This window comes from Podarcis liolepis (assembly GCF_965112155.1).
Source record: "Podarcis liolepis genome assembly, chromosome: 2".
Lineage (NCBI taxonomy): Eukaryota > Metazoa > Chordata > Lepidosauria > Squamata > Lacertidae > Podarcis > Podarcis liolepis.
The window spans coordinates 100,944,930-100,971,306 of NC_139555.1; the positions used below are offsets into that span (position 1 = coordinate 100,944,930).

Consider the following 26,377-nt stretch of genomic DNA (forward strand, 5'->3'; position numbering starts at 1 on the left):
CTGAGTTGCCATAGATTCTAGAATAAAATGTGTGTATGCAGCTTGGGCAAATATGAACATGATTGCATGGCACTTTCCTGTAACTTTCATCATTCATTGCTCCCTGACAACCTCCTAGCTTTAAATTGCAGGTGGTGTGTAATATGTAGCTTGCGCCTCCCTTGGGCTGCCCCGTTCTTCCCTAACAGAAAACTCCTCAACACAGAGAATGGCAGGAGTAATTGGAGGTATTCATAGCAGTGATGAACTATTCTTTGCTGTTCCTCGCTCTCTCATTACTCCTCTCAGTGTATGGCAGAAGCAGGTATATTCTGTTCTCCTGAGAAAGCTCCTCCAACAGACAGTCAAGCTGTGTTAGCAGACAGACTCATCCTGATTGGTATGCATCAAAATCATCTACGCTTTCAAAAATTAGAAAACCCTCTCATCATTAAGAGGAGCTAGCGTGAATCGGCTAAAATTAGTCTGAATGTATTCTCAAGGTTGCATTTGGTACAGGCACAAATGCACTATTGTTTCTGCTTTAGCATATAGGGAATGATTAGACCTGCATTCATTACACAGGTGGGGAAAACAGGCAAGCCTCACCTGGAGAATTGCATTTTGGATGGGTTGACTCAGTCCCTTGATAAAAAAAAGGGGGAAAGGAGGAATCGTTGGGTTGAAAATGCTGGTTCTCATTAGTAACGTGCTCTGCAAACAGCAGGTAAACCTAGATTTAATGTTAGCTGGGTGGTCATTGGCTCTCCAGCAAAAATTCTGTCCCACAATGTTGGCTTGGTTGAACTGAGCTGGGCAAATGCTACATCTCAGCAGCAAGTTCTTCCGCAGATTGCAGAGAAATGTGGGCTGGATCCAATTAGGCTGGCAAAGACTAGTTCTCAGCAGCAAACTCCTCCTTACCTATTATGGATATATCCATGGGAAGAAATCTGAAATCTCCACCATGTATTCTCACAGTTATAAAGAAAAATAATGACTTGCTAGGTTGTAGCAGGATGTAGAAATGGAGTTTCAACCTCTGGAGTTAAAGAAAGAAGCCAGGAAGTTCTTTTGGAAAATGAGAAACAATGATTTATCCTACCTCTAGTTGGTTTGCCAGTTACAGCCATCCTGGGACACGGGAAAGCCTGACTGTAGTTACCCATGTTCTAGTAACCTCCTATTTTGACCATTGCCATTTGTTTTACATGGAGCTGCCCTTGAATACGGTTTGGAGGCTGCAGTTGGTGCAAAAATGCAGTGGCCAGAGTTTCAACAGACCAGACTATACGGGGTCATTAATTTTCAAAGATCTGTGCTGGCTGTCTATTTGTCATGAATCCCAACTCAAGCTTTTAGTTTTGACTTCTAAAGACCTGAATGGCTTAGAATTTATCTAAAGAAGGGCTCATCCCATGCTGTCAACAGGATCACAACCTTAAGAGCTTGCCAGCTGAGATAGCTGTTGTCTCCACAACAAAATAAGTCTATCTGTTAGGAGAATGTCTATCCATTAGGAGAATGGATACACACAAAAATTGGTAAGATTCTGCAATTTCTAAGTTTTGGGTGGAATTCAGCGTTGCATTATTATGATTGTTCCACCAGTGGAGAAGTGGTGGTAAAGAAGGTTTACAAATGAGTGCAATTGGGTTGTGGTCAGTACAGAATTAGGATGATCTGAAAGATGAGTGTGCTGACCATCAGCACCAACTAGATAAGCAAGGACCACTGAAAAAAAAGCACATTTCCCCCCCTTAAGCATTTGATCCAGGTATTAATTTTCCTTTTTATAAGCTCTCCATCTCTCTTCCACAACAGCAATTAATGGATTCGAGCATTCTAAACTCTCTACAAATTAAGTTTATGAACTGGAATCCACACTCTTCTCAAAGTACAAAGGCTTTCAGGATTTTAAAAGAGTGGAAACTGAAACCATACAGGTAGCTTGGGGAATTTAGGGAAGTGGAATGAGGATAATTGATAAGTTCCGGTATAATGCATAGTATAATGCATTAATGGAGAACAATTTTTGCAGCAGGCTTTGAAAAGCTGATCTGTAACATACAACCCCATCCCCTCCTACCTGCACATTTCTTTCCATTTTTTTGAGCTGGGGAAAAACATCAGTCAGAAATGTCGATTGAATAATCATTTACATACCCTATCCATCACTGCACTGAGCAGAGAACTAAATTAAAGTCTTCCAAACCATGGATAAATGTATTTTGGGTAACACAAATGGAGCCAATATTCTAAAGGATCGATTTCTTACATCCTGCAGAAATTAGTGAAGGGTGAAATCTGCCCATCTCCATTTGTAATGGGCTGGGGTCTTTCTAGGCCTTTGTAGAAGGTCATGGTTTTTCTGAGAGTACTTCAGAGATTGGGAGATACAGCCCTTCTCTAACAAAGTGCCAACCTAACCATGTGATAGTTGTGCTCTGTTATTAAGGCAGTTGTAAGCCACCCTGGGCTCTGGTAGGAGGGACAGAGGAGGTATAACCATAAAAAAATGAATGAATGAATGAATGAATGAATGAATGCACTGAGTCACACATTCATTTAATCTTTCAATCTCACTGCAAGCAGAGTTGTAATAAATACGGAGGACCTTACGGTCTTCAAATAAAAACATCTTGGAGATCCCGGGCCACAGGCTGGCCCCAACCAGAGCCAGGGCTTTTTTGGCTGTGGCCCCGATCTGGTGGAACGCTCTGTCACAAGAGACCAGAGCCCTGCAGGACTTGACATCTTTCCACAGGGCCTGCAAGACAGAGCTGTTCCACCAGGCCTTTGGCCAAGGCACAGTCTGACCCCCTCCTTCTGTAATCCTCATAGAACTCTAGCCCAATGGTTGCCATTAATTTGACTCTGAATTGATTTTAGAATGAATTGATTTTAGAATATATTTCAATTAATTGATTGTGATTTTATGTAAACTGTGTTATTTTTACTGTTGTTAGCTACTCTGAGCCCAGCTTTGGCTGGGGAGGGCGGGATATAAATAAATTATTATTATTATTATTATTATTATTATTATTATTATTATTATTACAAAAGTATTTTAGACATTACCCCGCCCCCCATAATAACTAGGGTTGAGCAAAGCTGAGACTTGATGATGAAATGGGAGGTTATAGAGTTCATGGTACACTCCTGCAGATCTATGTATAATTCACCTCTTCTGTGACTGCTCACAAATTTCTCTGCTGCAGAGGAAGCGAGTCTGCGACACAGGCAAATCAGAGTCACATTTCCCCACTAGACAATCCGGTCCAGCTCTGCCATTGGGCAGAGTGTGCCAGTTGCCCTAGGCATTAGATGCTGGTAGTAATGAGTGGTGCCCACGTGTTCAGAGGACAGGGCTGTGCCTGTATGGTTCGTATCTTGACTTGTGCACCCTAAGTTAACCCGCTGCCCCTCAAGCACAAGGGAAGATGTTGCCTTATTGTCAGTGTGGAGGAAAGATTCAGCTGCTGTCTGGTCAGAGTGATGGGGATGCTCATCTGGTCCTTCACATTAGGCTGCAAAATGGCTAGCCTTTCAGGCAATTGGTTTCCCAGGCAATCTTCTGGCACAAGGCTACAGCACACAGTATATGAAAAGAGGGAAACATCTCTGTGTTAAGTAGCCAATGCATCTCTGCAGTTTTGCCAGCCCTGGCAGCACAATGAACAAGCTTTTCTTATTTTTCTACTCCCTTTGAAACACCAATGAAAATCAGGTCAAGGTCATGGGTCCTATACATGAGGCAGCAAAATTTGGGTTAGGACTTGTCCCATCCCTGGCCCCAAAACCTATAATAACTTCTTGACCACCGGGATCACTATTAAATGAAGACACTTGTAGTTTCACCTTCCTAAGAAAGATGCTGGAGCCTTGGGTCTACTTTCTATCATTAGGTCGCATTAAATATAAAAAAGGGGAACTGAGCTGCTGAAAATGTCACGACGAGAGTTTTGTGTGCCCTGAAGGATACTTCTCCCAAATTCTGCACGGCGGGGTGCAACATTACACTCTTTGCTTGTTTCCTTTCCAACCGAAGTGAGAGCAATTTAGAAAGAGAAACACAACGAAAACAGGTCCGCTTAGGCTAATCCATTCACAAAAGCCCCAAATTACATGGAAACTGCACTGCTGGGACCACAACACGACACTGAATTGTGGAAGTTGATCATAAAAGCACTGACCTATTCCTTGCTGCCCATCCTGGCGGGGCGGTTTGTATAATTAATTGGCAGAGCTTCAGATCTCTGGCTGTCCTGATGCATTATTGAACACAGATGCATAAAGTGCTGGGTAGACTGAACCCAGCAGATATTATTTTATTTTTTTACTATATGAGGTGTGAGGGGGTGGGGGTGGGGGAAAGGAATTTGATTTCCTGATTGATTTTATCTTTTGTGTCCCTTGGACAACTTCGCTGTACATCGCTTACAAAAAATTCTGTTGCTTAGCAGAATATACACGATTGAAATAAAGAAATAAAACAATAGAATTGAATGGATGCTTCATCAGCCCAGCAAGCAAGAACCAGTGTAGGCCAGTGGCCAGTTCTGGGCATGGCCCTTAGTTCAGATCTCAGCTTAATTCTCAGTGTAAGTTCTGATTGTTAGCCTTTCCTTATGTGTGCATCCCTCCAGAATAGGAAAGGGGAACTTGTGGCCCTCCAGTCATCGTGGGACTCCAGTTCCCACCAGCCCCGGCCAGAATGTCTGATGGTCAGGAATGATGGGAGTTGTGGTCCAGCAACATCAGGAGGCCCTGAGGTTCGCTATCGCAGCTCCGCAAGAATAATTTATAAAACATGCCAATGGGAAGAGAATGCTCTCTTAAAATTACCATAGGCGAAGTACATTTAAAAGCTCCACTTTATCAACTGTACAAAATTTAGTTAAGTGTGTTGCTAAATAGCTCTTTTCTAGATCAATTCCTTCTTAGGTAAGGGCTTTTGGTAAGTTCATGTTTAGGTACCATTTGTTTATTTACTGTATTTTTCGCTCTATAAGACACACTTTCCCCCTCCTAAAAAGTAAGGGGAAATGTGTGTGCGTCTTATAGAGCGAATGCAGGCTGCGCAGCTATCGCTGAAGCCAGAACAGCAAGAGGGATTGCTGCGCAGTGATCCCTCTTGCTGTTCTGGCTTCAGCGATAGCCGTGCAAAGCCTCTTCAACAACATTTGATTCAGAATATTTTCTTTCTTGTTTTCCTCCTCTAAAAACTAGGTGCGTCTTATGGTTGGGTGCATCTTATAGGGTGAAAAATACGGTATCTGTCACAGTTTCCTGTATGATCAGCTGCACCATCTTGTTCCCACGTTTTCCAAGCCACGGCAGATATCCTTTCTTTTGCACAAAGTTCAAGGATGAAGGGGGGGGGGGAAACCTGACACAAACACACAACTGCTTCTAGAACTGAGTCACACCGATAGATCCAGATTTTTAAATTTTAGCTTCTTCTTGTTTCCAGCACAGCGTTTGACAATCATGACAGGTACAAGCTCCGTGGGCTCTCTGCGTGGCATCTTTTGTTTCAGGCTCACCCCCTCAACTCTTCCACTGTCAACCAGTAATCATAAATCAGGGAGGAACTGGTGAAGAAATGCTGCACAAAAACAGATTTATTCACTCCCAGGTGCAGTGAAGGAAAAACCTGCGATGTTCTTTCCACGAAGAAGCTTACCTGTCTCTTGAACAAAGGCGCTGAGTGGCTGAAGGTCCTAATTTAACAGATACAGAGGTGATTTACTCATGCCTTTTGATGCCAGCACTGCCAGCAAAGGCACTCTCTGTTACATTTGAATCATAATCTATATATCTCTTTTCAAAGTCAGCTCTGAGTAATCTCTTAGCAGGATTGCAGACGGACAACTAAGGTATCAAATTAATATAAAGGATTGCAGGGGGGAAATAGTGATTTTACTCACCACCACCACTCCAAATCAAGTAAACAAAAACAAAACGAGGCAAACAAAAGGTGCACAACTTTTGAAACCACCATTGCTGTTGGCTATAAGAACGTAGAGTTTCAGAACATTAAAACAAGATCTTGCTAGCCACGAGGTTAGTGCTGGAATGCAAGGTTATGAAATGCTTACGGACATTCCAGCTTTGCACAAATAATAATAATAATAATAATAATAATAATAATAATAATAATAATAATAATAATAGACCTATGGGACTATGTGGCCCTAAGGAACTGTGGACCTGTGTCCATTAATGTGCGTATGTGTAAGAAAGAATGAACAAGCATTTCGAACAAAATGCTTGTTTAACCTGGAGGTAGGCTGTATGAATTGTGCATTGCTTTGTAATGATTTGTTGGGTCTCTGGACTGTAATAAAGATTGATTTGATTTGAACAAGCGGACTTGGACATAGTGTAAGGAAAAAGATATCAGAGATATGGATATCTGCATATATAAGTGGGCCTAATGTAGGTTTATATCCAATGGCAGAATGTCAAAAAATTGAGTATTTGTCATTACATGAACAGAAAGAAATATACACAAGTTCCTCCTGATGAGGAAACTGTCTTCTTGCTCAACTATGGAACATTGATTGTTACACTCAGAGCAAGCAGAAACCTTGCTCTGTGTGACTCTGCTGTTGCACCATTAGCTCTTGGGTATCCAAACCAAGCTTTACAACAGGCACCCCCAAATTTGGCCCTCCAGCTGTTTTGGGACTACAGTTCCCATCATGCCTGACCACTGGTCCTGTTAGCTAGGGATGATGGGAGTTGTAGTCGCAACACATCTGGAGGGCCAAGTTTGGGGATGCCTGCTTTACAATAAATGGGAGTGGATGAATGGCCTCATGTCATGTAACTGTATACTCACTTCCTTTTTTATTCCTTCTACCATCCCATGAATTGTGGTTCTTGACCAACAAAACTTTCCTCAAGCCCTTTCATAGCATGAAGGAATGCTTGATCAAACTCCAAAAAAATAGGGTAAGAATACTGCTCAAGGATGTATTCTGCATAAAACCCCAACTTTATTATTTCTCTCTGTATTAATGAATAATATCCTACCAAGTGAGACTCATATCTTCCTTTATTAACACAGCATCTCTATACACACTAGTCAATAACAGAGTAGATCATATCTTTGCTTATTTGGGACAACTTATATGAATCTCCACTTGACAGTGTATTAATAATGCCTTCTATTTATATATTAAATTAATAAATTAAGCATGGATTTTTATTTTTATTTTGCAGAAAGACCACCACAACAAAGGCTTTCCAGTAATGTGTGGCAGACTATCTTTTAATAAACAATATGGTTTTAAAGTAAGCCCACTGATGGATGTTATTTCTGAAACATTATATTGCATGAAGGTAATGGTGTCAACGTGGGATGCGGGTGGCGCTGTGGGTTAAACCGCAGAGCCTAGGACTTGCCAATCAGAAGGTTGGCGGTTTGAATACCTGCAACGGGGTGAGCTCCCGTTGTTCAGTCCCTGCTCCTGCCAACCCAGCAGTTTGAAAGCACGTCAAAAGTGCAAGTAGATAAATAAGTACCACTCAGGCAGGAAGGTAAACGGCGTTTCCGTGCGCTGGTCAGGTTTGCCAGAAGCGACTTAGTCATGCTGGCCACATGACCCGGAAGCTGTACGCAGGCTCCCTCGGCCAATAAAGCGAGATGAGCGCTGCAACCCCAGAGCCGGTCACGACTGGACCAAATGGTCAGGGGTCCCTTAATGGTGTCAACAGCTAGATGTTCGTTATCTTAATAAGCCAAGATATCCACACGCCTTGTGTCAGTCAAATTCATTTGCTAAAAAGCATTGGTCATCACAAAAAATCAGACATAGTCAAGCTGAAAGATACATTTTAACATAGGTGGTCTCCATGGCACTGTGATCTGTTGGGAACCTAGAGCAAACATAAAAACCTTTTATGCAATATATTTATCCTAGTCAAGCAATAAGATACAGTTTTTCGCCTCACTGTTAAAAACAAACAAACCTGTCTCAAGACTCTCTTTCAAAAATCTTTCCCCAGGGGAACTATCCAGGGAGCAATATAATAGGCCTCCTTCCTCTTTCTGGACACAATTGAATAAACAACCATTTATAGGTATTCCTGCATCTCTCCCATTGAATAATGCTGTGGGCATAATTTGAAATCTCAAAGCAGTGAATCATTGCAGAAACAGAGGATGGGGGAGGGGGGCAGAGAGACCACAATCAGATTTAACAGAATAATAAAACTGTGAGAATTGCAACAGTTTGAGGTTAACTTTAACTTTTTTAATTCAGTATTTTGCAGCTATGGGCACCAGGAATCCATACTTAATCACAACAAAAAAAATTCCTTCCAGTAGCTTCCTTCCTTAAAGGTGCTACTGGAAGGAATTTTTTTTATTTTGACTATGGCAGACCAACACGGCTACCTATCTGTAACTTAATCACAACAGTTAGCCCAATTTTGAACAGGGCAACCTTATATCTGGCATGTATTGCAATTTCAACGGAAGCAAGGCAGCATGAAGGATGGACAATACTGAAGAAAACACAACCTCGCATCTCATCATGGCAACAGGAGTGCCAGACTGTAGGTTTAAGAGAAACCTTAAAAAAAGAGAGTAGTGGGGCAGTCTTTCACTCGCATGCCCCAGCCTCATGCTACCTTTCCCCACCTTCTCATTGTGCTCTTTTTGAAGACTTCCTGGGTTGATTAACCATAGTTCTAAGAACATCTGAACTGGAGAACTATGGCGATGAGAATAAGCCTTGGCTCTTACATGATTTGAAATTGGCTTCAGTAATATTCTGGCTTGTTCCAGTACTGGTAACATCACCAGATTTTGGGTGGTGTGGCTGGTTCCCCTTCACAGGGTGCCAAGTTGAAGGGAAACAAAATTAAGAAGATCCATAATTGAGAAGAGCCATTTGGGGGTTCCAAATTTTAGCCTCACACAAGGCGCCATATTGTGAAAGATGTCTGCCCCTGCTGATAACCACAGTTTCCTGATTCAAACTTCACAGGAAACTATGGTTAATTAACCGAGGAAGACTTCAATCACAGCTCACCAAAAAAGGAGGAAGGAAGGGGTAAGTATAAAGATGGAGTGCACTAGCAAGTATCATGCATACCTCTGTTCAATAAGCTATGTATTTCTGATCTGAGCCAAATAACGCTGGCTTTCAAGCTTTCTTTCTTATATATTATTATTATAAACTAATAACATATATAAACCAACATCTTAAATAGCAATTTCTATTGTGGAATTCCCTCCCATCCTCTGTGAAGAACACTCATAAAATGTGACAAGTTTGGAAGAGAATCAAATTATAAATTTGCATAACTCAATTTTCCAAAGCTGCTTCATGAATACTAAAAGAAGCAAGAGATGAAAGATTGTACAGAACAGCAAAGTTAGCAAAAAGGGGGGAAATTTAACATTTGTAATAAAGGGCAGTACAAGTCTGTGGAGCACAAGTATGGCATAAATATCTCATAAATTAACAACAATTCACGAGTTTGCCAGCTGCTCAGATCCATTTAGTGAACAGCATTACTATCAATAAAGGCATAAATGGAACTCAAAAGCAAAACAGCAAATGATGTCTGATGGAAATAGCCATTTTACAGACAGATGGTGTTGCTGTTTTTAAAAACATTTCTTGGAATAGAATTTGTATAGAAAGAAATAGATATCTGTGAATCTACTTTTAGGTTTGGGGACTTTTTATAGATGCAGGACATGACCGTTTAGATGCAAGGGGGATGGGTAAGGCTGATAGCCATCTTTATTTATTTTTTTGCATTGCATCTGCTTGTGAATGTGTTATGTCTTATTAACAGCAGGGTTTTAAAAATATTGCATTGTTAACTTCTGGCATTGGACACTTGCCCTCATTTCCATTGGTGTTTATCATCCCAAAACTGGCTTATGAAACACATCAGACACATCACTAGGCTAAAAAAGGCTTTCTAGGACAGCTTAGCTCAGATGCTATGAAACCAAGACATATTTGAATCTTTTGGAGAGCTGATGTTTTTAAAAGGCAATTTGTTAGTCAATGCATACATACATTCTGAGAATTATTTATCTATTTAACTTGTTAGTCACTTCCTACAAAATGTCAAGAGCCCAACAGGAATGACACAAAACCAAAAACAACATATGTCAAGAAAACCATTTCATAGTGCAGGGAAAAAAGACAAAAATCTTCAGCAGCAAAAACTTTCCATCAAGTAGGCCATCAGCCAACTTGTCATAATTTGTCATATGTCTGGGCGAAGAGATATGTTAAACCTAGTACATGGAAGACATTCATGATGGCACCAAGTGGACCTCACTGGGGACAGCATTCTACAGCCAGCGAACTTCAACCAAAAGAAGTCAGAGGCACCTGGAGGAGAGCTTCAGATGAAGACCGAAGGGTCCAGGTAGGGTCATAGTGGGAGAGGTGCTTTGAAAGATACTGGGGCCCCGAGCCATAAAGAGCTTTATGGATTAAAAGAAGCATACAGACAGCCAATGCACCTGTGCCAGATTCAGTGTTATATGATTGGCTCACCTCACCTGTCTTCAAAAGCAAACCCATGAAAACCACAATGCAATATAATATTGTAATATAATATTGAAGTTACCAGAGCCTAGGTTATGGCAGACAGGTTATCATCATCCAGATAAGGTTGTAGCTGAGCCACCAGTCAAGGCTATGGAAGGTACTCAAGTGACAACAGTGGATCTAGGGGGATCCCCACCCCACCCCCAAACCACAGACCTGCTCTTCCACAGCGAATGTGAGCCCATCTAGAGAAGGGTCTACACCACTTGTCCAGTCAGAAGAACCACCCAATAGAAACATCACAGTCTTGTCTGGATTGAGCTTCAGTTTATTGACTCTGATGTAGTCCATTTTTGTGGCCAGTAACCAGTTCAGCACATCCATCAACTAATCTTTCCCCCACTTTTTAATAGCAGCACAGTACTATTTTCCTATAAAAATTAAAAGTTTCTTTTTTAAAGAAATGATTAAATTGGGGGGAAATCGAGAGTCTATTTATCACTATTCTCACACCTTTCTCATTAGGAGTAGTAGGAGTAGGAGTAGGAGTAGTTGTTGTTGTTTACCAGAAAGAAACTTTTCATTAACTTTGCTGTGCCTAAACATTAGCCTTGTGAACAGGACTAAAAATTATAGTCAAAACTCGGCCATGGGGAAGAACACTGCCATATAAGTGCATTATAAGTTTGGGAGGTTGGAAGTAGGCTGTATGCAAGATCCTTCTAACCCCTGAATCCAGCAAGTGTCAAAATATAAACCAGGCTGGCTTCTTGTGTTGAGGCAATCACTTGGGTGATGGGCCATTAAGAAAACAAAGGAAATAGGCCTAAATAGGTGAGGCCCCTCCCTCTACTCAGAGACAAATGGACAAAGCATTGAGTTAAAAGGGGCAGTGGTGTGACCTAGATGTAAAGCAGCAAGCTGGAGAGAGAGTCAGAGCAAAGTTTGAGAGCAATGTCTGATTTCTGTTTGAATCCAAGGCTATGGCTATGGGAGAAACAAGACCTTTTTGGGGTGTTGATGGTGTGAACCCCCTCCATCGTAGGCTCAGGTTGCATAATAATAATAATAATAATAATAATAATAATAATAATAATAATTTATTATTTATACCCTGCCCATCTGGCTGGGCTGCATATATACGTAAATAAACCAAATGGCATAAAGACACCACAGTCTCTGTTGTGCCCCATTCCCAAAAGGAAACACAAACCCTGGGAACCCCTGAAATCTTGCACCACTCAGAGATTGGGATGGTGTGCAACAATATCACATGCTTCCAGAGGCAGGTCACCAGGCATTGCAGAGCCACTATCCTAGATTCTTGTCAAGTAGACCTCAGTCACTTACTGGCAGAGGGAAGTCAGTGAGGTGCAAACGTATCAGCTGGAGCTAATCTGAGTGCTTATGAGGAGTCTTCAGTTTAATTCCACTTCCAGCTAACTGTGGGAAAGCAAAGCCTCAGCAGTGCTAAAGGGTTCCAGCTTAGAAGCAACTTGACATGCACCAGTAAGTGACATCACCTTAAGTCTTTGCATGTCTTGTCATCTGCAAATATCTACAGGAAGCACTACACTGAACCACAGTAGACAATGGCTACCCCTTTGCATGTGAATGGCAAAGAACTACAACAGATTACCTGAATGGATAGGCAAAGGCTATGTCAATGCTGAGGTCGCTCTCTGTCTTGTTTGCACAGTCCACGCTGAGCCGCAGTCCTCCAGAATAGCCGCCACATGTTGCAAATGCAAAGATTGCAAAAAGCTGTGGGGGGAAATACATACATACATATAGATGTGCGTGTGTAATTTTAGCTCATCTACCAATGCAATTTTAGCATGTGAAAACATTTGTGGAATAGCAGTTATGACAGTACAATTATAGGTGTCCTCTGGAAGAGGAAAGAGGTATTTTACTTATTTAATAAATTTCTGTACCACCCTTCACCCAAAGACCACAGGACGATTTACTGTATAAAAACACAAAAATGCATAGTATAATAACAAGCAAAAACAATACCCCCCATAAGCAGAAGTTAATGGGTTTTTGTGGCATATTCTTCATTTTCATACTGATACTATACCAGTGTTAAATTAAAAGCCAGTGACTTGTCCTCCCAGAGAGACAGTAGTTTTGAATTGCAGCAAAGGGTTGCATGCTCTCAAATGAAGAAAAATGAGTTATTGGAAGAAAGCAACCCAGCATGTGCCCACCAGGCAATATTGGACTCCATCTACTGTAAGGTCCAACATGTATTGGCAATGGGCAGGAATAATGAAAGCTGGACCCCCAAAACATTGGGAGGGCACCATTGGGAGTTAACAAAAGCAAAAAACAAAACAAAACAAAAAACCCAACATACAGGAAACCAGCAAGAGTTTCATCAAACGAAAGCATCACTGACGTTTCCTATCCTTTGCCGGCTTCATCCTTAGTGACTACTTCCTGCCTGCTTCTATGGGTTAACCCTCCTTAATGCTCCCCTCTTAGGACACACTGACTCCACATGCCCATTTTGCATTGATTTTTTCCAACATGATGAGCCATATTTAGGAAGTCCTCTCACAATACTTCAGACGTTATCGATTTTTACATTCCTAATCAGGAGCCACGCTTAAAGAAAATGCCTCCTGCTCCAAGCGCTAGCAATTCATCGCAAGACTGCCTCGAACAACTTGAAATTGTAATTTCGGATTATTAGATGTTACATGCAGTTATATATCTGTATATATAGATCAATGCAAAGAGACACAATGAGATTCCAAAGCAAAAGTGAATTTGACAGCCAGTTCATACAAACCACAGTGTGTAGGGTATCCTAATGGATAGTTTGTCTACCTTTGGTCTCCACTCTGTACTCATCTCTCACCCGTGACTCCTAGAAGTTGTCAGCATGCTGCAGCATGCCACACCCAGGAGCAGTTTTGACTGGCCGGCTAAACCAAGTGAGGGTAGCCAATGGCTCTCAAACCCTTGATGAGTTAGGGACTTCCCCTGCATGCAAAGACAGGCTCCGGCGGATTGAGCAGACAAGACCAAGAGTGGGTCCCACAGTCAAGAAGGCAGTTTCTGCCCATGTTGTAGAGGGAAGTGAGGGGCAGATGGGGCTTGTCAATCTGGGAAGGTAGCTCATCTAGGAGAACATGAACTCTGTTCCTAAACCTCCGCTGCCTTGCTGGATATCTTCAGAAGAAAAGGCTAAGGAGTAAACCCTACTCAAATCCAGAGTAGAGTCCCTAAGACGGCTGGATGGCACCTTGTACACCTCCTTCTGGTAACTCCTGCAGCCAAGCTGATGCCAAACGTATTGCTAAATATTTTCTGGGCAGGATGAGACACCTGGCTGAGAGTATGTGCTGCTTGGGTATATGTACTGATGGTTATTTTATGCAGAAACTCTGATTTCCCCCCAAGGGCTGGCCCAATACATTTTGGCACCTCTCCACAAAATGGCGCCCTGCCCATCAGGGAACAAGGGTAAGTGAAAATTGACATCAGGAACAGGGGGTGGGGAATAAAGATCTACACTGGTGGGAACAAGGGTGGGAAGAGATGAGCAGCGACTCCTATTTGCCAAGATGCCGCTGTAGAGGTAGCATTGGTGGGGGGCTGCTGAGGAAGAGGCACAGCCAGCCTCTAAAGAGTGCAATGCACCATGGCGGCAGAAGCATGCAATGCATTCCTTGGAGACCTGCTGCCTGAGGTGGTTGCTTCACCTTGCCTCATGGGTGGGCCGGCCCTGTTTCTCCCCCCAGTCTTGTGGGACTCCAACTCCCGTCAGCCCCAGCCTGTCAAGAGTGATGAGAGTTGGAGTCCAACATTTGGAGGACACCATGTTGACTATCCATGTATTAGGCAAGCATTGAATTTACAAACACAAGCAGCACTAAACCTATTAAATAGGCAGATTTGGAAACCAGACAACATATTGCAGCTTTCTACACTTGAATCAATTCACTGAATCTTCTTGGAGGACACATTCCTTTTATTACCTCGTGAAGATGGGCCCAACAAGAGCTCAAGGACGAAGTCTATTTATTTGAGCCATTATAAATATTGTATGTCATATGCTGTCTACAAACACAAAGCAAACCTAGCACTAGAAAACTAGCTCATTCCATACAGCACCCTACAAATCTGTTCTAACATTCCTTTGTTGCAGTTCTTCACATGTGGTGTGTTCCCTTGTCCTTGGGCTGCTTTTAGCACAATTAATAGCACTTATCTGCTTTTACCTCTTAGGACTGTGGGCAGCTGAATTCTAGTTTCATTGTTCTCCTTTTGGAATTTATTCTAGCATGGCATGGCAACTCCAACTGAAAGGAACGAGGGCTACCCAGAAAGAAAGACTCACGATTAAGGCGCACAAACGCGAACAAAAGCAAACTTCATTTGCACAACATAGTCAAGATCACACCTTTGAACCAACTCGTAAGAATTAGTGCTTTCTAGTTCTGCATCCACAGCCACATAAATTCTCCCCTGTCACAGAAGGGGCTCTCAGCTCAGTGGCAGAGAATCTGCCTTGCATGGAGAAGTCCTCAGGTTCAGTCCCTGATATCTTCAGATAGGGTTGGGGGAATAGCTGGCCAATATCTGGCTTTCAACATCACAATATATCACCAGCTAAACTTCGCAATATACCAATATCACAATGTCTGAAATAAAGTTGGAACTATGCAGAGGTGAACAGTTGGGCTGGGTGATATCTGGTTTTCAGCTTCATGATATATCACCAGCTAAACATCAAGATCTACTGTATCATAGTGTCTGAAATAAGGAGGAACATTGGCTGGTTTCACAGTTTTCCCCACATTGTGACTTTTGCATAACTAACACACACACACATCATGATCCACAATATATTGCCAGGTCAAAAACTATGAAACCAATATCATGATATGTTCTTCAAACTGGTTTTGGACGATACATATATGGATATATTACCCAGCCCTAGTCCTCTGTCTGAAACTCTTGAGAGCCAGGAGACTGACTCAACATAAGGCAGCTTGCTATGCTAATATGGAAAATTGCCTTGTGCCAGGTCAGGCTATGTGTTTCTCTAGCCCAATATTGTCTGCCAGGTGAGCTGCCCTACCAGCTGCTACTGCTGGCAGTGGCTCCCCAGGGTCTGAGAGCCAGAAAGGTCTTCCCCATCACCTGCTGCCTGGGCCCTCTTAGCTGGAGGTGCCCACGTTGAGTACGGGACCTTCTGTGTCTGAAGCATGTGTTCTGCTGCTGAGCTACAGCCCTTTCCACACTTTAAGACGACCTTTAGACATTATAGCTGTGCTAAGTGACTCATTTTTCTGTGGGTTCACCCAATGGCTTAGCAGCAACATTTAAAGGCCCACCACCATATTCCAGCCTAGAATGGCTGCAAAAGGCCACAAGGCCGTACCAGCCTGCCATGAGTCAGAGTACCTCATGCAGCAGATTTTCAGCATCATGAAAGAGCAGCAATTTGGGTTATTTAGCTTATTGTTGTTTTCTGTTTTACTTCCAGAAAGAGGAGGTCGTGGAATTTTTCTGTCTCAGGTGTTAAAAGAACTTGGTCGGCCCTGGATCCTGAGGGAGGGGGAGCCATTTCCTTCACTGCCTCAGGCAGCAAAATTTATTGGGTCAGCACAGGCCTCAGTTATTGGCTGAAGGGCCACTCACTGACTATAAATGGGCTATGTGAAGGGATAAATGCTCATGAAAAAATATATTTTTGGGCAGTTCTGTTCAAACTGTCTCTCAGCTGCTCACATATTCTGAACAACAATAGCAAGATGTAATAAAATGTTAATGAAACAATTTGTCCAGGCCCAGGTAGGGCCAAACTGACAGGCAGGGAAAAAATACCGGCAGGGAAAATGGGACGAGGCGGCTCCGTGTGCATTTTGTTGTTATATATTTACACTGAAGCTGTAATTGTTGCCACTATGTCATGAACAATAGACCTCTCACAAGTAAATGAGGCTCAATTATTTCCTCTAACAAAACACTCAGAGCTGATCTCCCCTTGGAATTAATTGAGTTGCACAGGGAACAGCATTGTAAATTGGTATTAATCGTGCAGCTACAAATTGTGCGGCAAAGGGAGAAAACAATATATTTGGTGAGCCCGGGAAAAGCATTGTTGGAAGCAACATGCCCTCTCCCCAGTGCCCCATTTTAATTCCAGTGGCTTCAATGTACCGCAAATGCGCAGGGTCTCTTAGGCTGCGTACACACCACACATGTAAAGCACATTTCTGCCTCCCCAGCAAGAATCCTGGGAACTATCATTTGTTAAGGGTGCTGGGAACTGTAGCTCTGTGAAAGATAAGCTACAGTTCCCAATATTCTTTGTGCTTTAAAGTTGTGGTGCATACACAGCTTGACACCACTTTCCACACAGATGGATTTAGGCTCTTAGGCATAGGCAAACTACACTTCCTATCATTCCTGACCACTGGCCCTGTTAGCTAGGGATGATGGGAATTGTAGTCCCAAACATCTGGAGGGCCGGAGTTTGCCTATGCCTGCTTAGTGGTCATAGTTGAAAAGGCGGGTGGCGCTGTGGGTTAAAGCACAGAGCCTAGGGCTTGCTGATCAGCAGATCGGCGGTTCGAATCCCCGCGACGGGGTGAGCTCCCGTTGCTTGGTCCCAGCTCCTGCCAACCTAGCAGTTCGAAAGCACGTCAAAGTGCAAGTAGATAAATAGGTACCGCTCCAGCGGGAAGGTAAACGGCGTTTCTGTGCGCTGCTCTGGTTCGCCAAAAGTGGCTTAGTCATGCTGGCCACATGACCTGGAAGCTGTATGCCGGCTCCCTCGGCCAATAAAGCAAGATGAGGGCTGCAACCACAGAGTCGTCCACGACTGGACCTAATGGTCAGGGGTCCCTTTACCTTTACCTAATCTTTGCTGTAAATGTAAGGAGAAAGAAGGCACATTCTACCATATGTGGTGGACATGCAAGATAACTAAAACATTCTGGGAAATGATGTACAATGAGTTGGAAAAAAATGTTTCAAATAACATTTGTGAAAAAACCAGAGGTTTTTTATGTTAGGCATTTTAGGTACAGCGATTCCGAGAGACCAGAAAAGACTATTCATGTACGTGATAACAGCAGCGAGGATACTACTGGCCCAGAGATGGAAAGAAGACAAAGTTCCAACCACAGAGGAATGGCTGGTGAAGATGGTGGACTATGGCAAAATGGCAAAAGTGACTGGAAACCAGGAAGAGAAGAATTTTAAGAAGGAATGGGGAAGATTTTTAATGTACTTAAGAGAACACTGTAAACAACTAAAAACTTTGGCAGGATTTGAGTAATGCTTGTAATGTACCAAAAAAAATGAAAAATGGGCAATATTCTTTTAACAGCTTAGAGGAAATAAGATAAGCAGATGGAAAATTGGATTGATAATGGTAATTACGGAAGGGTGGAGGGAAGTCAGAGAATTTAGGGAATCTTAAATGAAGAGGTGATTGATGTGTTTGAATTTAAATTTGTTGTGTAAAACTTAATATAAAAATTATAAAAAAAGAAAAGACCTTTTTGAGTCCAGGGCTGACCTGAGAGGTTTTGCTGCACGAGGCAAATGACAAGGATGGCAAGAATTGTGACATACGCAATTCTTCCACTGAGCAAGGATTCTTTCAAGCACACTATAATGGGTTGTATCCAGTTCTTTCTCTGAACTGACCCTGCACTGAGAGTATTCCATAAACATAAGGGCGGGCGGGGGGGGGGGGAGTTCCCCCTCTAATTATCCTTTCTCTTTGCAGTCCTCTTCTTTCTTTGTGCCCCCACCAAATCTGCTCCAGAGGCTTGGTGGACCCTTTCAAACAGTGTGCAAGGTGGTGCAGAGGAGCTACAGGACAAAGGGACGGATTTCCAAAAAATAATAATCACCTTCCCTTTTCTACTCAGTGGAGGGACAGAACTGGATACAACCGAATAATTACATTAACGATAATGCTGAGCTACACAACTAGGTTGACATTTGAGGATTAGCTAGATAACAAATGTAAAAGAGTTTTGCACTTCCAGTGTGCTGCTTTAAAGGACATCTTGTCATTCCGGCAATAGGTCACCTGTCAGGAGATACGGCTTGTTAAGGCAAAGCCACTCACCAGTAGCAAGTCTGCAACCAGTACATTTTGGGAGAGTTGAGAGAATTACAATTTCTCACACTGCGGCAGGGAAGAAGATCAGCATCAGGGAGAGGGATTTGCCTCCATTTCATGCTGAATAGGGCAGAGTATTTTTCTTACTTGGCTTCTACTTGGGTCTGAGGTTCATCTGTGCTCTCAGATGACCACTGGCAATGCCCACCAGGTGAGGAAATAGAAAGCCACCTTTGTGAAATGGGCAATAGCTCAGCTTATGTGAGCAGTGGCTAAAACAGCTTAAGTAGAAGTTGATTAGAAGAACACAGGTGAGCATAGGGGAGCAGAGACACAGCGGCGGGGCATCAGCCTTCTCTTGCCCACGTTCAACATCCTCTCCAAGTAAAGCTGGGCAGATCTGTCAACCCGGTTTCTCTCAGTTCCTCATTTTCCCAATCTTGTGTTCAGTTCACAAACTTTCAGTGGTGTTTAGAATCTGGAAAAAATACTGTGGTCATAAATAAATAGCCAGTATAGGATAGTGTGGGGTGTATAGGGTGTTGGGGGGGTAGTACTTCTGGTGGGGGACATGGTGTGCTCTTCCTGGGGTAGTTTGTCTACCTTTGGTTCCTGCCCTGCACCCAGCTCTCACCCGTGGTGCCTAGAAACTGTCAACACGTGACGGCAACCACACTTTGGGAAATGGCTTTGACTGGCTGGCTAAACCAGGTGTCAAGCCCTTGGTGAATCAGGGACTTCTGCCAAATGTGAAGACAGGCTCTGGCAGATCGAGCAAATGAGATTAATGGTGGGTCCAACAGTCAAGAAGGCAGTTTCTGCACGAGCTGTAGAGGGGCAGGTTGGGCTTGTCAACCTGGGAACGTAAGCCTAAGGAGTGAACCCTACACAAATTCAGAGTCCCTAAGGTGGTTGGATGGCATTTTGCATGCCTCCTTCTGGCAACTCCTGCAGCCAAGCTGGTGCCAAACTCATTGCTCTGCTTTCCTTTGGACCACATCAGTGAGGCCAAGAAGGGGGTCTTGTCATCTGGGCAGTCCAGGACGTCCATACACACTGCCCAGGCTTGCGCCCCAGGGAGGTCACTTTGGTGCTGCTAACGCAGTGGTTTGACTTCATCCCCAGAGGTGCACTCCATTGTCTCTCAAATGCCAACAATCGGACAATACCGTATATTTATATAGCTATTTCTCTCTCTCTCTCTCTCTCTCTCTCTCTCTCTCTCTCTCACACACACACACACACACACACACACACACACCCACCCCCACACACCCTGCAAAACAAAAAGTATTAGGACGTATCTGCTGCATTTAAGTTCTGTGTTTGTTGACTCAAAAGGCACTGGATGAATTGCGAGCCATCAGCGCATGTGGACACAGGATCTGACTCTTCACATGTCCTGCAACCATTTTTAGAAGAGGTAAGGCAGCGCCTCTAACCTGCCCTCATTAGGTCAGGATGGTGCACACTATAAACACTGTGCTTGGGTATCCCCACCCCCACTCCATTTCCCACCACTGCCTGGTATAGTGACCAAAGGATGGAACACAGCCACCACTGCTGCCCATGTGATGTTGGGATCAGACAATGAAAGCACCTAAGAAGATGCATTATATCAACCAATATTATTGATCCATCTAGCTCAAGAGTCACATTATACTGAAGAAGCATTCTATTGTAGCCAATAGAATAAGAGATTGTGGTGTCTAGTGTCCACAGCAGTTTCTCTGGTTTACAAAAACATTGGTAACCCCTGGTCCTGTTCAACATTATTTACTGACCGGCAGTGGCCTTCCAGATAGGAATCTTTCCCAAGTACTGTTTGGAAATACAAGAGATTTAATCAAAAACATTTTGCATGCAAACTGTACTGTATCACTACTGCAGCATTGCAAAACTATCCTTTGGAAACCTGCTATGGTTCATTATTATTATTATTTTTAAAAGGCTATTTGATCCTTTAAGGGAGGATGCTACTGAGAGTGGCCAGCAACTGACTGTTAACTTGGGGTCCAAGAAACCTGGAGAAAATGCATTGCAGAAAGGATTCCACATTTGCTATAGATATATAGCATCTTTTTGTTCTATGGCTGTATATTTATATGGTGATTTCATCCTCCCCCCCCCCCCAATATAAGAACATATCTGCTGCATTTAAGTTCTGCCTTTTGTTGACTTAAAAGGCACTGAATGAAGTACAGGGAATCTTGTTTAGCACCAACACTATGCTCCTCAAAAATATTTCAGTTTATAAGCAGAGGAAAGGTTGTGAAATGTTAGACCCCGGCATGGAATCATAATCTACCTGCCTCCAGCTGACATCAAAAGTGCTTCAGGAGAGCAAGTCAATGGAGTACTTATGTAGTGTGATGAAATTATTGGCTTTCAGCCATTCGACTTTCAGCATTTGCCACAGCAGGTCAGCATTCAATCTAATTCACACTGCGTAGTATCTTGATGAAGTTCTGATTATTGTGATTTTTTTACAACAACAACACCAAAAGGAAAATGGAGGCAGCTCCATTTAACAAGGTGCTTCAGAGGCACCAAAATAAATGTGCAACAAGTCAGGTACAAAGTATTTCTGAACATTTGTCACTTGTCAATTGTTATGGAACCAATTCTTCTTCTTCTTAAAGCCACGCTTTTGTGTGGGGAACTTTTCATGAGTAATTCTGATATGCCGTCTTCTGAAGGCTGGAAGTGAGAATCCATGCACAGGTGATGATTCAGTTAGGAATTCCAGGGACAGAACTCGAATAATCTGATAAATGAAGAGGTAAACGGGGTCCACACTCATTCCAGTATGCAAGAAAAGGATATAGCTCAGTGGAAGAGAAGACACTTTGCATGCAGATGATTCACGGCTCAATCCATGGAATTTCTAGTTAGAAGGATCCAGAAGCTTCTAATGGCCGCTTACCCTGTTCTGGGTGGGCAGTCCCTCGTGGGTTGCCCTCCATTCCCGGGACAGTAAGGAGTCATATCCCAGTGGGCGGCCGTTTAAATTCCCTGGCTGGCAGCATTGTAGGGCAAAAGGCATGGCAAGGGGAATCCAAGTGGCAGGAGCCTGGACGGCAGACCTGAGGGCCGAAATCTTGCCCTGGTCCACTGGCCAGGGTTAAAACCGATAACTTCTGGTGGGTAAGGCATTGGTTGGAATCCTAGTCATCAAGGTTTGGGGTGAATTGGTGCATCACCCAACCTAACTAAAGGGGTCTAGGTGGAAGTCTTTATCCAGAAGCCAAGCGTGGGGCAGATGGGCCATAGATGACCCCAGGGATGGCCTGGGGTCGGCCACCTTGTTCTTGGTAAGACCACAATCCTTGGCACGGCCCTGTTCAAAAGTTAAGCCCTCTAGCAGGAGGCTGAAATGGATATACACCCACTGCCTGAGCCAAAGTCCATCTATATTTGCAATCAATAAAGTTGTGACCAATTTCTATCCCAAATCGTTGTCTGTTCCTTTACATCATAACTGTTGCCCTCACACTGGGGCAGGGAGGAGAGAGAGGGATCCCCACAATGTGAGGCTCCCTGCCCAAGGCCTTGGAGCCTCTACCAGTCAGAGTAAGCAATATTGGGTGAGATGAGCCAGAAATCAGAGCTGATATAAGGATGCTTCATATACATACAGTAGCAGATGCTGTTCACCACCTTTCACCTAACCTGTGACTAGGAGGCAGAGTGGGAGGGGCAAGGCTGTAATGCCGCAACCCACCCTGGGGCCTTTGGGTGAAGGGTGAGTGAGAATGAAGTGAGCAAACACACTAGTAGGAGCACTGGATTGGCTCTGCTGGCATGTTTGCATTGCACTAACATCAGTGCTGCCTCCCCACCTTCCCTTCTAACTCCCAGTGGGGATGTGCCTGGCTGGATCAGTGGTGGTGCCCCACCATGCTGTCTGGTGCAGGATAGGAGCAAAGTCAGACAGGCCGTTCAGCAAATCAGATACAACAACAACGAACTTTTAGGGCCATTCCCACATCAAACAGCAACTCCATGTGTACCTTCAGCAGGGAGCCATAGCCAATCTTGGCTAAACCCTTATTAGGCATAATAAAAAAATTCCTTCCAGTAGCACCTTAAAGACCAACTAAGTTAGTTCTTGGTATGAGCTTTCGTGTGCATGCACACTTCTTCAGATACACAGAAGTGAAGAAGTGTGCATGCACACGAAAGCTCATACCAAGAACTAACTTAGTTGGTCTTTAAGGTGCTACTGGAAGGAATTTTTTTATTTTGACTATGGCAGACCAACACGGCTACCTATCTGTAACTGGAACCTTATTAGGCATGTGCTCTTAAACACCTATTTGTCACATGTACACTTTTAGCATTTACATTTTAATAAATCATTGGAAACAAATAGGACAGCATCAACTTGCACCAAATGTTCTGGGTTTTAAGTGTGTTGTAGGCTTCAGCTGTTTCATTTGACATTGTCTGTGTAATCAAAGGAGCAGCTCTCAACAGTGTACTTTTTTATAAGTACTTCAAACAGATACAGGGCCTACACTTCTCTCCTCACCTCTCTATCCATCTCCCAATCTCTATTTCCTTACTTCCTGTTCTTCCTTCAGACTCTTCCTCCTCCTATTGCTGATTTAACTTCCAAGCAACATACATACTATTAGAACAGTCGAACCAAAATTGGTTTCCCCTCTCCTTTTTAGCAAGAGTGATCAGCCTAAATAAACTGGGCTTTTTCTACATCCATCTATCTATCCTCTATCTATCATCTATCTATCTATCTACGGTATCTATCTATCTGTCTATCTATCTATCTATCTATCTATCTATCTATCTATCTATCTATCTATCATCTATCTATCATCTATCTATCTATCTATCTATCTATCTATCATCTATCTATCTATCAATCTATCTATCTATCTATCTACGGTATCTATCTATCATCTATCTATCTATCTATCTATCTATCTATCTATCTATCTATCTATGGTATCTATCATCTATCTATCTATCTATCTATCTATCTATCTATCTATCTATCTATATCTATCTATCATCTATCTATATCTATCTATCTATCTATCTATCTATCTATCTATCTATCTATCCATCTATCTATCTATCTATCATCTATCTATCATCTATCTATCTATCCACCCACCAAAAATCCATCCATCCACCCAGATATACATATACACAACCATCTAATATGGTCCAACATGCTTGTGCACAGATTCAATCATGAGCCCAGTGACATTTTTGATGCTTGGCTCATTGGCAATCTGCAACGCCGAGGCCAAAACATACATTTTCTAGTCGGGACTGGATCCAGGTAATGCATTTTCTCTCTGCCACTCCTGAACTCCGCAACCACCATGAAACACCACTGTGGAAGATTGCCCAAAAGAATCCAAGATGTCAGGACCAGCCCTACCATTAGCCAGAGTGGGACAGACCCACACCGTACATACAGGTTGTGCAGTCACGGTAACCTGTGGTTTGGCTTATTGTAATGTGTGAACCAGGCCTATATGACTGAATACTCAGGCAGGATCATTCAATCTGCATCAGACTGTACAGCGGTACAGTCCAAGAACACTTTTACCATCCGGTGAGGTGTTTCCCTTTGGGAAACCAAGATTTTCCTGCACTTGCACCAGAAACATTATTGAGGGGCATAGGCCAATATTCAGATTTTGAGGAGGTTGTGGAAATTGCCCTTATTTACATGGGCCACCTGTTGCTCAAAGCTTCTATTTCAAAGTTATCTTCTTAAGAACATAAGAACCTTTTGGATGAGGTCAGTGGCCCATCTACGGCAGCATCCTGCTCTCACAGAGGTCAACCAGATGATGAAGAAGAGGAGTTTGGATTTGATATCCCGCTTTATCACTACCCGAAGGAGTCTCAAAGCAGCTAACATTCTCCTTTCCCTTCCTCCCCCACAACAAACACTCTGTGTGGTGAGTGAGGCTGAGAGACTTCAGAGAAGGGTGACTAGCCCAAGGTCACCCAGCAGCTGCATGTGGAGGAGCGGAGACGCGAACCCGGTTCCCCAGATTACGAGTCTATCGCTCTTAACCACTACACCACACAAACATGACCCAAACAAAAAAAGACCCTCCCCTCCTGAGCATAGCCAGCTTGGCTAGTGGCCAGTTATAGCCTTATTCTCCATGAATTTATCTAATCCTTTTTAAAAGTCGTCTGTGTGTCTTCATTTCTGTTACTTTCCATTAAAGGGTTCCCTGAATGCTGCCTTTAACGGCAGACGCTCCAATTTAGTACTTCACGTTTTAAGATGAAAACCACTTAATATGATTCTTAAATCGATGGATGATGGCACTTGGCGCTGTGAATATTTTAAACTGAGTAACCATCATGTTCTAATAATTTTACTTGCATAATAGTTTAATTCCAGGGAGACAATTTTCCATCTTTTCCTTTGAAGAAAAGCTTTATCTTAATCATCTCCCATTGATTATTTTAAAATAACCATTCCCCCCTCTCCCTTCAACACACCATTTAGCTTAACCACATAATGGAATACGAGTACTCCTCCTCTCTCATTATATTTTAATAGAAATAGAATAAAACTCAATTGTATTCTAATCTAAACTATTAAGATGCTAGCAGGTTCCTTGGTATGTCCAGAGGACATTTATCTGCAATGGAAAACTGAGCTATTCCCACACACCCACACACTTCCAATTCAGAAAACAGCTCTATTCCAAGCAAAACTGGATTCTGTTATACCCTTAAGGATGCTTTTGGGAGTGTGATGGAGACCCATTCTCCATCCCCCAGGAGGCCTCCATACCTTCTGCTTCCCCTCTGTCTTCAAACCTCCTCAGCCTTCCTCCAATTACCAGGCATGGTGAGATGGAGGAAGGCTTCCTGGCATCTGGTACATGGCTATGGCTGTGAATCAGGCGCAAGCCAGGGGTGCTGGGAAATGCAGATCCCGGCAGGAAGGACTTGCTCTTCACTGGATTGGATTTGAAGCTTGCATGCCGCTCCTTTGACCCTGCCTGATATTATAAATGCTACTGCTGCAACAATGCTTACCTATTTATTTCAATAATTTGTATGCCGCTTAATCAATATGGTCTCTAAATGGTGTACAGGACACCTAATACAATAAGACTACAAATGAGTTGCAACTAAAGAATATAAACTTTTTGCTTTAAGTGCACCCAGAAAGCTGGCCATTATAGTCTTAGTTTCCAGTGAAGCTTCGTTTCCATATGGTGTATGAAGTTCCATATGCAAACCTGCATTCCTGTACCCGTGAAAATCTACGAAAAAAAAAAATATATATATATATATATATATATATATATATATATATATAATTTTTATTAAGTTTTCTATATTTCATTACATATCAAAAATCAAAGAAAAAAACAATCCATAACTTTAAGCATTGCTTAAATAAAGCATTAACTTCCTTCCCTCCCTCTGACAGACTTTCACACACCTTTACCAATTTCTTCGCATACCTATATCCACTTTTATACCTTATATCAATCTTTTAGCAATCACCTTCTTATATGTAAATCAGCTCCTTAATTTCCCATTACCAAACATTTCAACTCAAACCTACAAGCGTTTTCAACTGTTTACAATTTTCTTTCATATAAAGTATAAATTTGCCCCAGTCTTTTTGAATACACCATATGGTGTATTTGAGGTTTGTTTTTGTTTTTGTTTTTTTGTTTGCAAAAAAAGGGGGGGTTCCATTTTATTGCCTTAAAAATGCAATGCAACTTCAGTG

General features: G+C 42.7%; 1 protein-coding gene across 2 annotated transcripts in view; it reads right to left on the reverse strand.

Annotated features, from left to right (window-relative positions):
• Positions 1 to 26,377, reverse strand: part of SYNPR (synaptoporin) — a 145,524-nt gene that overhangs the window by 15,724 nt on the left and 103,423 nt on the right. For both annotated transcript variants that reach the window (XM_083493339.1, XM_083493340.1), the window contains one exon: positions 12,157 to 12,281. In XM_083493339.1, the coding sequence (XP_083349465.1) occupies positions 12,157 to 12,281 (125 nt within the window). The remainder of the gene's footprint in view (positions 1 to 12,156; positions 12,282 to 26,377) is intronic.